The sequence below is a fragment of the Rhinolophus sinicus genome, linkage group LG04 (genome assembly GCF_036562045.2).
Source record: "Rhinolophus sinicus isolate RSC01 linkage group LG04, ASM3656204v1, whole genome shotgun sequence".
NCBI lineage: Eukaryota > Metazoa > Chordata > Mammalia > Chiroptera > Rhinolophidae > Rhinolophus > Rhinolophus sinicus.
In genome coordinates this window covers 157353663-157370334 of record NC_133754.1, presented here as the reverse complement: position 1 = coordinate 157370334, position 16672 = coordinate 157353663, and the positions used below count along the sequence as shown (strand labels likewise).

General features: G+C 37.8%; 1 protein-coding gene across 1 annotated transcript in view; it reads right to left on the bottom strand.

The window, feature by feature from the left end:
- Window positions 1-11875, bottom strand: part of LOC109446137 (phospholipid-transporting ATPase FetA) — an 80539-nt gene extending 68664 nt beyond the window's left edge. The window contains 1 exon segment of the mRNA XM_074331529.1: window positions 11776-11875. Coding sequence (XP_074187630.1) covers window positions 11776-11875 — 100 coding nt within the window.
- Window positions 11876-16672: the final 4797 nt, after the last annotated feature.

Below are 16672 nucleotides of genomic sequence, written 5' to 3'. Positions count from 1 at the left end.
TAATGTGGGGGGGGGGGGGCGAGGAAGAAAAGGGATGTGGGAGGAAAAAGGAAGAGATGCAGCAAAAAAAAAAAAAAAAAAGGATGAGGAGCCAGAGAACTGGGTTTTATTTCAAAGACTGCTACTAATTAATGACAATGTAATTTGGGGCAAGTTATTATTAACTACTTCATGCCTCAAATTTCTTCTAAAATGAGAATAATTTCTTTCTTAAGAAAACAGGAAATAAATTAGGCAGGTATACTATAGCGAAAGACTCACTAAGGAATAAATTTGTCAAGAGAGAGGCTTAGGGGTAATTATATATTACAAACTAAGTACAGCATTAGTTTTCATTATGGGGCTGAGATGAAGAGCTGTGAGAAGATTAAATTAAATAAGGTACAAAAATGTCTACCGCTGTGCTTGACACAAAGCAGTCAATAAATGGCGATGTTTTAAAATTTTAATATACCATCCACCAGATTGGTAAAAAATTAAAGTCTAATAATATTGTGTTAGAAAGAAAATTGGAACCACTGGAACATTTACATGCTGTTGGTAGTATTAAAAATTTGACCACTTTGGAAAACAATTTGGCCTTTCTAGTTAAGTTGATGGAGCATCTACCCTATAACCCAGCAAGTACATTTTTAGGTATACGAGTGTATCCTAAGGAAACTCTCATAATATGTTATACACAGGATGTGTGCAGTGGCACTGATCATGACAGCAAAATTGGAAACCAACCAAATGGCTATCAATGGTGAGTAGAGAAAGAACTTGTGCAGTGTAAAGCTATATACTAGTGAAATGAGTCAACTACAGTTAAATACATTAACATTATTAAATCTCAGGAATATAATATTTAGGGAAAAAACAAATTGCAAAAGAATACATACAGTATTATTCCATTTACATAAAGTTAAAGATCATGCAAGACGATATCACTAAGTATAAATACATTCAAGATAAACCTATAAAGAGAAGGGAATGAAAAATACAAAATTTAGGATAAAGGTTAGGGAGAGGGTGAGGGAGAAGGATGGGATGGAGAAAAGCATTGTTCCTCTTCACAATTTACACGTTATAAACTTTGTATCTATTTAATATATAATAACAAAAGAACTGAAAATTAAAATGAATATACCGACTGTAGTAAATACTCTTCCTGTCTTACTCAGAAAAGAAATAGTCTAATTTGGTTCACTACATTTTAAAATATGTTTTATTTTGAGATAATTGAAATTTTTCAGATTTGCAAAAATAGCATAGGGAGTTTCCAAATACCCTTCACTCACCTTACTTTTATGCTAACATCTTACATAACCATAGAAAAATTAACAAACTAAGAAATTAACCTTGGTATAATACCATTAACTGAAGTACATAAATTGTTTATGTATTTATTTTGTTCTAGGATCCCACATTGCATTAGTTGTATGTTTCCTCCAACCTGTGACTATTCCTTATTCTTTCCTTGTTTTTCATGATCTTGACATTTTTGAAGGGCATTGGCCAGTTATTTTGTAGAATGTGCCTTAAATTGAGTTGTCTGATGCGCCCCTCTCAATGCATCACATCAGGGGACAGATACATTCTGTTGTATGTAGATCACTTGGTTAAGATGGTGTCTGCCAGAACTCTCCATTGTAAACTTACCATTTTTCCCGATGCAATTACTAAATATTTGGGGGAAGGGTCATCACATTTTAAAAAGAAGGTTGAAAAACAGTCCAGTCATAAAAGAGGCGCCAAGAGAAGTCAAGTAATAGCACCAACGTCTATACAACATGGTTGTAAGAACTAAGCTCTTTCATTTACAAATGAGAATTTAAAGGTAGAAATAACAGGTCCCACCTTGAGCTGATAGTCTCCAAACTGCCTCAACCTTGGACTGAACCGTATAATACAGAAATGAAGATGACTTTAATGAAACTTGGGGTTGGGGATGGAGTATTGATCTACTGATGTATTAATCTATAGTCTCACAATTGGCATCACATTGCAAACCAACTTCAAGTCCCCCAAGCTACAGCTATGATTCTGTGTTGCCACTATTTCGCATCCCCCCACCAAACACACACTTATACACGAAACAACTGATAAATTTACTGAGTACAAAGATTTAGAGGAAGTCTTTAAGTTTTTATGTTTAGCTTGTCTGAAAACTACAGAAACTATAACAAGCACAGTGAAGTCTAGCAATGACATATTTGTGGTACCAGCATAGCCAAATGCCTTAGAACTAGAATATCAGTTCTGAACAAATGAACAAATGAAAAAATCTGTCTTCAGAGACTGGAGTTCTTCACCAACAAAGGAACAAACTCCTGGTTGACTTGAATGCTTTTGAGGATCTCACACAGAAGCAGATGTATACACATCATACCCCTGACTAAACAGAGCTACATTTTCCCCAAACTGTTGTGTAAAATCATGAAAGCTTCCAGTCTACTTCATTAAGGTTTCTCAGAGTTAGCTATTATACCCAATGCACAAATCCCCAGAGTTACTCCAGAAATCAAGGTTCCTCCACCCCAATTCCCACCACATGAATCTCAGCAAATCTAACAAAAATTATCTTTTTTTAGTGCAACAGAAGCGTGTGTGTGTGTGTGTGTGTGTGTGTGTGTGCAAGTTACAGTCCCTGCCTTATCCCTCCTTATTTCAATCATAACTTCTTTCTGACAGGAAAATAAAGATCTGGTAAACATAGGAACTTCAAAACTCCAGGAGGGGTGAAAATGGTGAAACATCTCCCAGTCTATGATGCCATTTAGATGACCAGATCTCCTTCAGCTTCCTACTTCTGATTCCTGGCTTTTGGGAACTTTGCCAATTCCTTTGTTGTGGATTTCTTCATTCTGTGTCCTCTACACAGGGAAAAAGAAGTGTGTCTCAAAACCCTCATTTACAACCTGCTTCTTCCAAAGGTGATTCACAGACCCATAATAAACTTTAGATTAACTTAGATTTGGTTTACGGTGGTTTAAAGCAAACAGTTGACGATGAAATATAAAATAGACTTCAAACATAAAATGGAGTAGAAAGGAACCTGAAAAACGCTAGTTTCTTAGCTACTGCTTCTATTTTCAAACTCACGGTCTTCTTCAGGAAGTATCTGCTCAGTCTATAAGGCAAACCCCTTTTCTGCCTAGAACTTTAAATTGGGTCTGAACAAATATTGGAATCCACAATCTCCTGCCGGAGCTTGTAATTTTGCAGTTTCACAAAGTAAGTTCCTTATTAGGTGATATAATTCTGATGCTTTGGGTGATGGTTTAGTTTTCATTTCTTTTAGTTTATAAAAATGAGTCAATGTGTACTAAGCTAGTTTTAACTGTTTTGTACACATAGGTAGTTAACAAATGACTGTTGAATGGAATCTTAGAAATCAAGTGTTATGTTCTCTTTTTTAAATTTATTGGGGTGACATTGGTTAGTAAAATTATATAGATTTCAAGTGTACAATTCTATAATACATCATCTATATAGTATCACATTGTGGGTTCACCACCCAGAATTAGTTCTTCCATCACCATATATTTGACCCCATTTACCCTCATCTACCACAACCCCTCCTCCCTTACCCTCTGGTAACCACTAAACTGTTGTCTATGTCTATGAATGTTTGTTTGTTGCTTTCAGTTTTATATCCCACATATGAGTGATATCATATGGTTCTTGACTTTTTCTGTTTGACTTATTTCACTTAGCGTAATAATCTCAAGATCCATCCATGTTGTCGCAAATGGCAGTATTTCATTTTTTCTTATGGCTGAGTAATATTCCACTGTATATATGTACCACATCTTCTTTATCTATCTATCAAAGGACACTTTGGTTGTTTCCATGACTTGGCTACCATGAATAATGCTGCACTGAACGTAGGAATATATATACTCCTATGTATCATAGGACCTAGCCGGACCATCAGCTCCAATGCGTCTTTTGGAGCAAAAATTAATATGACCCGGTATTATATTATATTATATTATACCCAATATTATATTATACCCGGCATTATATAATATACCATATCATATCATATCATATCATATCATATCATATCATATCATATCATACCTGGTCTTATATTAAAATAAGACCAGGTCTTATATTAATTTTTGCTCCAAAAGACACATTAGAGCTGATGGTCCGGCTACGTCTTATTTTGGGGGAAACATAGTATCTTTACGGTTGTTTTCAGATTTTTGGGGTAGATACCCAGAAGAGGGATGGCAGGGTTATATGGTAATTTTATTCTTAATTTTTTGAGGAACCTTCATATTGTTTTCCATAGTGGCTGTACCAATTTATTTATATTTCCATCAGCAATGTATAAAGGTTCCTTTCTCGCCACAACCTCTCCAACACATGTTATTACTTATCTTGTTGATAATAGCCATTCCAACAGGGGTGAGGTGGTATCTCATTGTGGTTTTGATTTGCATTTCCCTAACAGCTAGTGAAGTTGAGCATTTTTTCACATATCTGTTGGTTGTTTGTCTGTATGTCTCCTTGGGAGAAGTGTCTGTTCAGGTCCTCTGCCCATTTTTTAATTGGATTTTATTGTTGTTGTTGAATTGTATGACTTCCTTATATATTTTGGATATTAGTCCCTTATTAGAGGTGTTGTTTGCAAATATCTTACCCCATTCAGTTGGCTGCCTCTTTGTTTTGTTGATGGTTTCTTTTGCTGTGCGGAAGCTTTTTAGTTTGATATAGTCCCATTCATTTGTTTTAGCTTTTACTTCCTTTGTCTTTGAGGTCAAATTCATAAAATCCTTTCTGAACCCAAGGTCTATAAGTTTAGTATCTATGCTTTCTTCTATGCAATTTATTGTTTCAGATCTTATATTTAGGTCTTTGATTCATTTTGAGTTAATTTTAGTATATGATGACAGACAGCAGTCTAGAATAGATGCAGAAAAAGCATTTGACAAGATACAACATCCATTTATGATTAAAAAACTTAATAAAATGGGTATAGAAGGGAAGTACCTCAACATAATAAAGGCCGTATATGACAAACCCTCAGGTAATATCATACTTAATAGTGAAAAATTGAAAGCTTTTCCTCCATGATCAGGAACAAGACAGGGCTGCCCCCTCTCACCACTGTTATTCAATATAGTGTCAGAAGCGCTAACCAGAGCAATCAGGCAAGAGAAAGAAATAAAAGGCACCCAAATTGGGAATGAAGAAGTCAAACTGTCACCTTTTGCAGATGACACGATTCTTTATATAGAAAACCCTTGTAATGACAAGTGGGGAAAAGAAGGAAGAGGAGCATACTAGAGAGGAGCTAGTTGATTATTTATTTAGCAATATCTAAATCAACTTATTTAGCAATCTTCACTCCATCCAGTTAGCAGTATACAGTAGTAAAAGTCAAAGGAATTAAGGCAATCAAAGAATACAATCACAAGATTGTGCAATAACAAACAGTAAAATGCAGTTAAGATTAAACTATGCACACATTCATAACCATGTTATGCCAAAGAAGCTCACCGGACCGTGGGAAATAACTCTGCAAAGGTCAGGAACCAGCCAAACCTCATAGGTCGTCCGGCCTCCAGCACTGGAAGCCATGGCAGGGAGCTCACCAGGTCTGCAATTGGGAACTGGAATGTCTCCCAATGAGGTTTTCAAGTTTCCAAGAATGCTGGAATGATGATGAATTACCAAAGAATCTCTCTCTCCTATTGCAAAAATCTTATCTCACTCAACTGAGGTTGGTCATATATATATATTACTATATATATTATAGTAATATTATTACTATAATAATTATTATAGTAATGATATTATTATATATTATACATATTATTATATATTACTTTATATATTCATATATATATAATATATATATAATATATATATATACATATATATATATATAATATATATATATAATATATATGTACCTTTCCCAAAAATGTACCTTAGAGCCAGGTTCCTTGTTCCTGCCTCCACCTATAGGAACAGCCAGTTCCGGAAGGGTCTGGCCGTCAATGATAAAAAAATATTACTTATCCGGCTGAAGGGCTAGTTCATATGGACAAGCAATATCTACTATTCCTGCTTGGGACCATCAGCCCAAGGTCTTCCAAAACCTGGCAACATGCCTGTCATGTCGTCCTGCTATAACTTAGCTACTTCTTCACTTCATGTGCTGATGTGAGTGAAACAGAACAAAGAGGGAATTTTCTCAATCCCTGATTTAGAATTCTTTTAACCCTAAGCTAACCATCACCTCACAGCACAGACAGAACAGCAGCTTCATCTCACGTCTCTCCTGCTCGGGAGAATGAGACCAAAGGGGGAATTTACTCAACCCCTGATCACAGCACAGAAATCACCTCACATACAGAAACAGATAAAAGCTAATAGACAAAAGTTCACATCAACCAATGAAGGCAAACTTTCTTCAACATCTTCCCTACAACTCTAAAGACTCTACCAAAAAACTATTAGAAACAATAAACAAATACAGTAAAGTTGCAGGATACAAAAATCAACATACAAAAATCCATTGTGTTCCTATATACTAACAATGAAATTTCAGAAAAATGAAAAAAAAATTCCTTTTGCAATTACAACAAAGAGAATAAAATACCTATAAATAAAATTAACAAAGAATGTGAAGGACCTACACTGAAAACTATAAGACATTATTAAAAGAAATGGAGGAAGACACAAAGAAATGGAAAGATATCTCGTGTTCATGGATTGGAAAAATCAACATTGTTAAAATGGCCACATTACCCAAAGCAAATACAGATTTAATGCAATCCCCATCAAAATCCCAATGGCATTTTATAAAAAGAAACAGAACAAAAAAAATGATCAGATATTTATGGAATCACAAAAGACCTGACTAGCCAAAGCAGTCTTGAGAAAAAAGAACAAGGACAGAGATATCACACTCCCTAACTTCAATTTATACTACAAAGAGACAATAATCAAAACAACATGGAATTGGCAGAAAACAGACACACAGACCAATGAAACAAAATTGAGAGCCCTGAAATAAACCCACATATATATGGGCAGATAATTTTCTACAAAGGAGCCAAAAACATACAACGGAGAAGAAAGTCTCTTCAGTAAATGATGTTGGGAAAATTGGAAAGTCACATGCAAAAGAATGTTATGTTCTCTTTTAAGTAAACGTTATTTGTTTTAAAACTGGGGGCAAGGGTGAGATAATAGAAAGACTGATGGGGAGTTTGAAAACTTCTGTTCTGTTCTCAGCTGGATTCCTAAATTATTTGTACTAATAAAGATGAAGTGGAACGTTAAGGAAACATCATCAGGTGGAAGGAGCTAGGGATTACAGAAGTTCATGTTGAGAACCCTACAGGAAGGATTCTATGGTTCTAACTTTATAATAAAACTCTATGGTTCTAAGTTCCTTTTTCCCTTCCTTAAATACCCCTCCATCTTTGCACACAAACCATAATGTGCATATTGCTTGCCATGACTTCATGCGCTGGGTTGCAACCTTTTTTTTTCCTTTTCCTGAATAAATTCTTTTTGGTGATGAAATACCTAGTGGATATTACTTTCAGTTGACAGTATCTATAGCAAATGGCTCCTTCAGTTTTCTAGCTTTTCTCATCTATAATAAATGGCAGTACCTATCACTTCCCTCTCTCACTCTAAAAAATATAATGTAAAGCAGAGGTTTTCCGACGGTGTTATGTAGAGCAGGGAGGTTTCTCAGGAGCTGAAATAGGATTGGGGTAGAGGGGAGCAAGGAAGAGGAAGCGGAGGGTACTTCCTCTCTCTCAACTTGAATCATGCTGCTTTTATCTGGGACTTTCCTATATTTTAAATTGAAAAAGTAGATTTTTCTGCCATAAACAAAGTTGGAAAATGGTCTGGATACTTTTGGATTAAGTGCTTATTTAAGTTAAAATGTACATTTGTAGATGGAACTCAACCTCCAGCAAGGTCAAACACAGTTCAAAGTTCTTAAATAGTCTCTCTCAATGTACCTAACCCTGGCATTTATGTGGTCTTGGCACAAATTCCCAACAAAAGATGGAACTATTGGGACCATCTGAAGACATTTCACCTCCTCATCTCAGTCTTTTCTATTCCCATGGTCATCCACAATTTGTTAAGATATTTAATCTCCTCCTTTGTTTTCATGACAATTCATTTTTCTGGTTTTTCTCCCACTACTGTCAAAATTAGGCTGGCCTAAATTTAAACCCTGGAGCCAACATTTATCAAATGTGTGACCTTGAGCTAATGAGATAATCACTCTGAACTTCAGATTCTTTATTTCTCACCTGAAGATAATCGCTTCTCCTTGATTGCAAGGATTACATAAAATAAAGTATACCAAGCATTTTCTATAGCGCCTTGTACATAATGGTGTTCTTCCCCCAAAGCACTGTTCTCAGCCCTGTTTTCTATGTATGCTCTCTGTCATGCAGGGTGTCATGCGGGGTCTCTGGTCCCGCTCCCCCACAAGAATACAGGACATGGTGAGGCCAAAAAGGAACAATCATGGAGCCATAGATAGGGGAGTCATGCCACTATAGTCTCGCTGGCGGCTGGGCTGAAGACACAGGAAACAGGAGCCACACAATCTGCAACCTGCCGTCCACTTTTCTGCCAACCAACCAACCCCCCTTGTAAGCTGCAATCCGCCCTGCTAACTGCAGTCCACCGTGCTAACTGCAATCCGCGCTTGCTAGCTCAGCCACCATCTTCTTGCTAGCCCCCCATTTGCTGCTAGCGTAGCCACAGCAGTTATATTCGTGGCCAATGGCTCACTGTTTACAGCTGACAGCCAACTAGCCACAGCTGAGGGCCATGCAATCACAGTTGGATTTACTGTGGCCATTTACTACCCGAGTGAGCACCTTTCCACGTGAGGGCGAGAGCCTGGAAACTGCACTCCTGGCTCTGTCCCCACACTCTCGCTGAGTTATGGCATCATATCCTCTCACTGTATCTCTAGCCACAGCTCCTAAAACTATCTGTAGTCCCAAACTCATACTGTTGGACAATTCTTCTTAGGTTCTCAATGGCATCTCAAGACAAACATGTTCCAAAATGACATTTCTCACCTTCCCTGATTTTAAGCATATCTGCTCCTCTGCCTTACTACTCTGTAACTTGTTCATGAAATCTAAGATTCACCTTCTGCTCCTCCTGATAACCCGATAGGTCCTATATATTCCACCTGAGGGTCTCTTGAAGCCATTACCTCTTTTCTAATCCCACTAATATCATCTCAGATTCTTTATACTTTCCTCCTGGATTCAATATCCTGTTATTTGCTTCCAACTTTTATAAACTATCTACTGCTGCCCTAAAGCAGAATACTGATCATGATTTTTTACCAGCTCAAAAACTTTCAATGGCTTCCCACGGGTTACTGAATGAAGTTTAGCTGTTATCACCCACACATTCAAGATGCTCTAATTTGAACTTGAACTACTCTTTCATCTTTCTCTTTCACTATTTATCGTTATTCAAATCGGCCTATGTACAAGTTCCATACATGGCCCACGCTTTCCTGCATCTATGCCACTGCTCACACTGTTCCTTCTAAGGGTAATGTCCTGTTCTGTGTCATTCAAAATCCTTCAAAGACCGTGTTACAAAGGCCAGCTCAAACCCATGAACTTCTCAATGAAGTTTTTCTGCTCCCCTGATCCAGAAATAATCTTTCCCCCTCCCAACTCCCATACCACTTAGTTGGTATTATTCTCCTAAAACTAATAATTTTTTCTTCCTTGTGTTATAATTATTTTTTCAATTAATTTTTCCTCTAAAAGATTGCTAAGCATGACCATGTCTAATCAATTTCTGTGTCCTCCAAAGCACTCGCATAGGGTCTGGCTTCTAAGTAGGGGATTGGTGAAAAATATGAACTTGAAAAAAGAAGACCAGCAGTAGGTAAGTTTATTAAGAATAACAACCCAAGGAAAACCTCTCTGAAAAATACCAGATGTTACAAGATGTCTCCTGCTGAGCACTTCATCAAGACAATTGCTATAAAGAATACAAACACTTTATCTGCTGATGTTTAAAATCAGCTCTGGGATCTGTATATCTCTGTTAAAATCAATCCAAAGACACATTCCCCTTAGCTGCCTGACTTCATTAGATACAAATGTGGCAACGATAAAGTAGGGAGCGTCTGTGACTAACATAATCCAAAATCCTCAACTGTGAGGGATATTCTGGGCCCCACATGTCACTTCTCTGCTGGTGGCCTGCGCTCCACTACTCTACTTCATGGCAGAAGGCAGAACATTTCTAATATTACCAGGTCAACAAACTGTGGGAGGTTAAGTTACTCTAGTATGAGGCTCCCTGTCCCCATATGTCCCCAGGAAACTCTAGGTTTGAACTAAACTGGGAACAACCCTGGATCACAGTGCCAACTGGACTGGTGAAATGGTTTTCTCACATCATATGGAGTTTTACTGGGTCGAAAGGAGTCACAGAGGGACCAGGATGAATTAAATTAGACAAAGCCCAAGTGAAAAGAATCACTTTCAGAATTGGCTTTTACTCCCATTAGGAATGTCTGGGCTGGGAGCCATCCTAGATCTTGGACGGCCTCTCAGGGTCACTCTCGTTCTGGAAATTACAGCCTTTCACAATTGGAAAGGCACTGAGAGGTATCCAGTTCATCCCCCCAGCCAGAGCAGTCATTCCCTGTGTTTAGCAATCCTGACCGCCTTGCTTAAATACTTCCAGCGAAGAAGCAATCACAGTCTCTCAAGATGCCCTCTATATTTTCAGACAGCTCGATTTATAAATTCCTTTATTTATTAAACTTCTCCTCACTGCTATACGCCCTGAAGGCAAGCAAGAGCCAACAGTAGGAATCACCAAAGTTCTTTCCTTATCTCTTTGCAGCTGATGAGCAAGCGCCTGGCCCTTGAGTGTGCTACTTTTATACAGTACCCTCCAGCCATCATCACCTTCCTTTATGAAGTAATACAGTCACTGCACTAGGTGCTGTGCCCCAGGGTCCTGAGCCCTAAAATCTGGCTGATCCACCCACCTACTACATGAGCAGCAGCCAATAAAATAAATTATGAGCACTTTACTTGTTTGTCACCATAGATCTAGAACGTCTTAACTCTGCTGCTGGCCTGAAGTCTTAAACGTACTCTACTCCGATCTTATCCAACCTCAAACCTTTTTAGGGATTTCAGTTCTGCTATTTATCTCTCAGAGACTTCCAATAACCTTATTGACATTTACGCTACATATTTCAATTCCAGTCCCACAAATCCAAATCATGTGCTAGCCCAATGCTAACAGTTCTGCTCATTGCAGTTCTGACAGTAGACTGAGCAGGTGAGCACAATTATTCATTCTTACCTCCTCAGAAACTCCAATTAACAGAGAATCCTGCCCTCCCTGAATTTCAGTAAATACTAATGGACTTCTTCTGAGTCATGTTTAGTGGTTAGTTTTACGGCTGCTTTCAGAAGCTGTGTGGTGCCTAATAGGGAGGCTACAAACCCAAGAGCACATATAGTGGAATCTGAAAAACAGATTTTAAACATACCCACTGTAGGGATGGAGTCCCAGAGAGCAGTTTCCAGGCTCTCGACCTCATGTGGAAAGGTGCTGGCTCGGGTAGCAGATGGTCCTCAGCTGTAACCAGTTGGCCATCAGTTGTAACCAGTTAGTCATTAACCACTAATACAACTGCCGTGACTGCGCTAGCAAGAGTGGATTGCGGCTAGCAAGTGCGGTTAGCAAGCGTGGATAGCTGATTGCGGATCGTGTTGATCCTACTTCCTATGTCTCGCCTGGCTGACAGCGAGACAGGGGTGCAGGAAGACCCCTCGTTGGGGTACTGCCAGATGTTGGCTTTTGTATCTCGACCAGCCGCCATCGAGAATACAGTGGTATGACTCCCCTATCTATGGCTCCGTTGTTGTTCCTTTTCGGCCTCACCATATCCAGTGTTCTTGTGCGGGGAGCGGGACCAGAGTCCCTGCATGACACCCACCCATGCCCTTGAACAGCAGTTAGCAAAAATCAACATTAATGTTTAACCGTCTATGGAAATATTTCCTGAAGTAATCTGCTTAAGAGATGGCTTATAAATGTGCTGATAAGATTAAAGTAGAGCCTAAATAAATCTCAGTATGGGGCTTAGGGTTCCTCTCTAGAAAGGAAGGCATGAAGTTAAAACAGAACTAATCTAAGAGAAGCTCTACTTTTTAAAACTAACATGTTGGTCATGAGAGAATGAAGGAATGAGTTTTACAACAGGAAATACTGGAACACTGCTTGGGAAAAAGTTTCTTTGATTATAATGCCTATCAGTTATTTGGAAAGAAATATCACTAGAACAGAACAGTTCAACAGACTTTCAGAATACCATATCTTAATGTAAATGCCACATTAAAACATGTCATTCTTTTTGCTGTAATTCTGGGATCTCTAACTTGGTGTCCTGGGTAGAGCTGGCCACTAGAAGTCAATGCCCTGAATGGTACTAGATTTTCCATGGTAAACTTATAAATTGACTGTCTTGTTGAAAAATTATATTTTCCAGAAAGAAAAGAGTGAATTGATATCCTGGGACCAGGTCCACTTAGGACCGGCTGTAAACTGAATTCCTGAGTTTGTAAACCTTGGACTGGTATGACCACATCAAGATATAGATTTGAGAGGTCCCACCTTAGCAAGCCGTTGTCTGTTTCACTTCCTCTCCTCTTTACAATTCTGTATTTTGTAAAACTTAATGACTAGAGATTCATGAGATCTAAGATTTTAACTCAACCCTGTTAAGACTACTCTGAGTCTCAGTCTTCTCATCTGTACGTGAGAAGGTTGGACAACATAATTTCTACTGTCCCTACCAGTCTTAAATTATTCTATGACTCTAGAAATTGTTAGAAATAACAAGATCTCAGTAAGGGGCTTAGTGAAAATATAAATTTACAACTAAATAGCATTTCTAGATACTTACAATAACCAGTTAGAAAAAAGGTGAGAAAAGTACCGTTTAAATAGCAACAAAATTTAAAATATCTAGGAATAAGCCTAACCATAAATGTATAGATCTATATGAAAAAACCACAAAATTTTACTGAAAGCCACAGAAGACCTGATAGAGAAATATCATGCTCCTGGATAGGGAGACTCAACGTTGCAAAAATATAAACTATTCCCCAGATAAAACTAACTTGATGCAACAACGATCAATGAAAATTTTTGAACTTGAATAATTTTAAAATGTAGCTGTAAAGAGAGCACTCATTCATTAACTCTTCCAATCAGGGTTTCCTAAAGGAGGTGGAATTTCATGAGTACTTTGAATAAAGGAAAACACTGGTATACTTTTTGAGGGCAAAAAAACATAACTTACATTTCTTTAATATACCATGTTTCCCCGAAAATAAGACCTAGCAGGACAATCAGCTCTAATGGGTCTTTTGGAACAAAAATTAATATAAGACCCGGTCTTATTTTACTATAATATAAGACCAGGTCTTTAATATAATATAATATAATATAATATAATATAATATAATATAATATAATATAATATAATGACTGGGTCTTATATTAATTTTGCTCCAAAAGATGCATTAGAGCTGATTGTCTGGGTAGGTCTTATTTTCAGGGAAGCAGGGTATCACCAAGCCTAGCATATACATGTAATACTGTAAACTTGGCATTCTCAGATTTAATATTTGTATAACTTCAACTTTTATGAGCAACTTTGACAGCTCACACTATACAGTGATTTAACTAAAGCATAAAACTGAATTGATTGCTTCTGTGAAGTTAGTATGCAGTAGTCACCACTAAGGTAGTGGGTAAACCAGATGACTGCCTAGAATTTGCATCTCAGTTTTTTTGTTTTGGTTTGCTTGCTATATCATTTATGTAGTAATTTTCATTTAAGATCCAAAGGTTACTTACCTTTTCAATTGTATCTTAAAGTATTTTTATTCAATTCCATTTTATTCTATGGGAGGAATTATATACTACAATGATATTCACAAACTTAGTGATACCTAACGATTTCATTCATTAATGGGGATGGACACACACACACACACACACACACACACACACACACACACAGTGGTTGGTTGGTCATAGGCTCTGAAGAAACAGAAGAAGAGCATGACAAGTTGAAAATGTAACAAAAGTGGCTAGGGATAAATGGTCAAGGATTAAGAAGAAAGTACAGACTGGGGAAGAAGAACGGAGACTGCAGAAACTTGTTGAAGATTAAATGAAGTGACTAAGGTAACAGGGAGCTTCTTAAATTCATTTAACAAATATGTCAAGTATTATACTAAGGGATGGGGAATGTAGAATCAGACACTATGCTGTCATGCAGGGTCTCAGCTCCCGCTCCCCACATAAGAACGCAGGATATGGTGAGGCCAAAAAGGAACACCCACGGAGCCATAGATAGGGGAGTCAATCATACCACTACAGTCTCACTGGCGGCTGGGTTGGAGACACAGGAAGCAGGAGCCATACGATCTGCAATGTGAGGTCAGCTTCTCTGCCACCCCACCCACCAACGTAGCCACAGCACTTATATCAGTGGCCAATGGCTAATTGGTTACAACTGATGGCCAACTAGTTACAGCTGACGGCCATCTACTACCCGAGCCAGCACCTTTCCACGTGAGGCCGAGAGCTTGGAAACTGCTCTCTGGGACTCTGTCCCCACATATGCCTATCACTGCCTTGAAGTAATTCACTGTCTAGTAGGGGAGCCATATGAGTAAACAATTGCTATACAGTGTGGTGGGTAGTATGACAGAGGTAAGGACAGGGCGTTGTGGAAGTGCAAAAGAAGAGCAGCTAAACCAGATTGCAGGAATCAGGTAAGGCTTCTTGGAGCAGATCCTGAGCTGAGTATTAAAGCATAAATATAAGTTAGTTTAGTGAGTATGGTAAATAGAGTTTTCTGGGAAGAGGTGAGTAACAAGATGTGAAAGGGTATGGAGTGGAGAACTTTGTAGAATGCCATTGGGTACTTTAAAAGGCAAATTAACATAATCAAAACTTGTGATTTCGAAAGATACAGCATCATTGTGGAGTCTAACTTGATTGGTGGCCAGAAAAGATGCTGCCATTATAATCCAGAGGAAAAATATTAAATAGATAAATTAAGGCACTGGCAATGGGGATGGAGAGAAGGGGTTACATTTAATAGTTATATAAGAGGTAAAAATCAATAAAATGGAATTTATCTTGGTGAATTCACTAAAGTCCAGGATCCGGACTTCAGTTTTTAGGTCAGACATTTGGTCTTGGCTGTTGATTGAGACTGACCCATAATTCAATTAACATTAATACGGTTTCAGAGGCTGATGTAAAACTAGAATGGCAAATGATGATTTGCAATGAAATAGATTAACTGTCACAGTGATTGTAATATTTGCTTTGGCACAAACATTTTCTCCTTGTAGAAACATATACATGAGAAACTAGTCACAGTCATAAGGTTGCTTGATCAACATGGAATCAGAGGTAGGGAAATTAAATTATATGTATCGAATACTTTAGCATCAAGCCACAATGAGGAGATAGGAATGTTCAAGTTTGTGAGTTAGAATCTCTCCCCTGGACAGTACACACTTGGATAGGCATGACCAAAGTGTGCTTCTCACTCTCCTAAGTCTGTCTTGCCACGGTTAATCAACAGCACGCACTTCCATGAATATTCTTTAGATAAATATCTTAGTGAAGTCTTAATCTGTCCAGTCTGTCTTTTAAAGGTGATTTTGAATCAATACCCAGAATGAATAGCTTTATTTTGGTTTGTGTTAATGTTACAATCTAAATTTCAGTCTTAAATCTAATTTCCCTTATTTCCAAGATCTTAGAGATGGGGGTGAAGGAACAACCGTTTACTTCCTACAAATTCCAGGTGAAAGATGAACAAGACTATGGGTGAGAGAGGGACATGGATGGATCCAAACAAAATGTGAGTTTACAAAGAGAAGGCTCTTAAAGGCTAAATACAGAGGTTAAATATAGAAAATTTCATAATTTAAACAAATCAAATCCTGATATTTTACCATCAAACCATCTGAAGAGAAACACTGAAAAGTGTCCTTAGGACAGTCATTTAGCCAAAATCCTTTTCAGAATATATCTTACTTATATCAAGACATCTACTATTTCTTGAATACCCACAATGTCCCAGGTAATAAGGGAAAAGTGGAAATTACCAACACACACTCTCTGCCCTTAGGGAGTTCACTACTTAGAAGGTCATATAGCAAGTAATTACAAGACAGTGGGATAAGTGAGATAATGAAAGTAGCTTCAGTGGGAGCACAGAGGAAATGGTAATCACTTCTGCCTGGGGAAAGGCAAGGTGGGGAGAGTAAGATTTAAGACTGAAATTTAAATTGTAACATTAACACAGACCAAGGTAAAGCTATTTATTCTGGGTATTGATTCAAAATCACCTTTAAAAGACAGACTGGACAGATTAAGACTTCAAGATATTTATCTAAAGAATATTCAGGGAAGTGCGTGCTGTTGATTAACCATGGCAAGACAGACTTCAGAGAGTGAGAAGCACACTTTGGTCATTCCTATCCAAGTATGTACTGTCCAGGGGAGAGATTGTAACTCACAAACTTGAACATTCCTATTTCCCTATTGTGGCTTTATGCTAAAGTATTCGATACACACA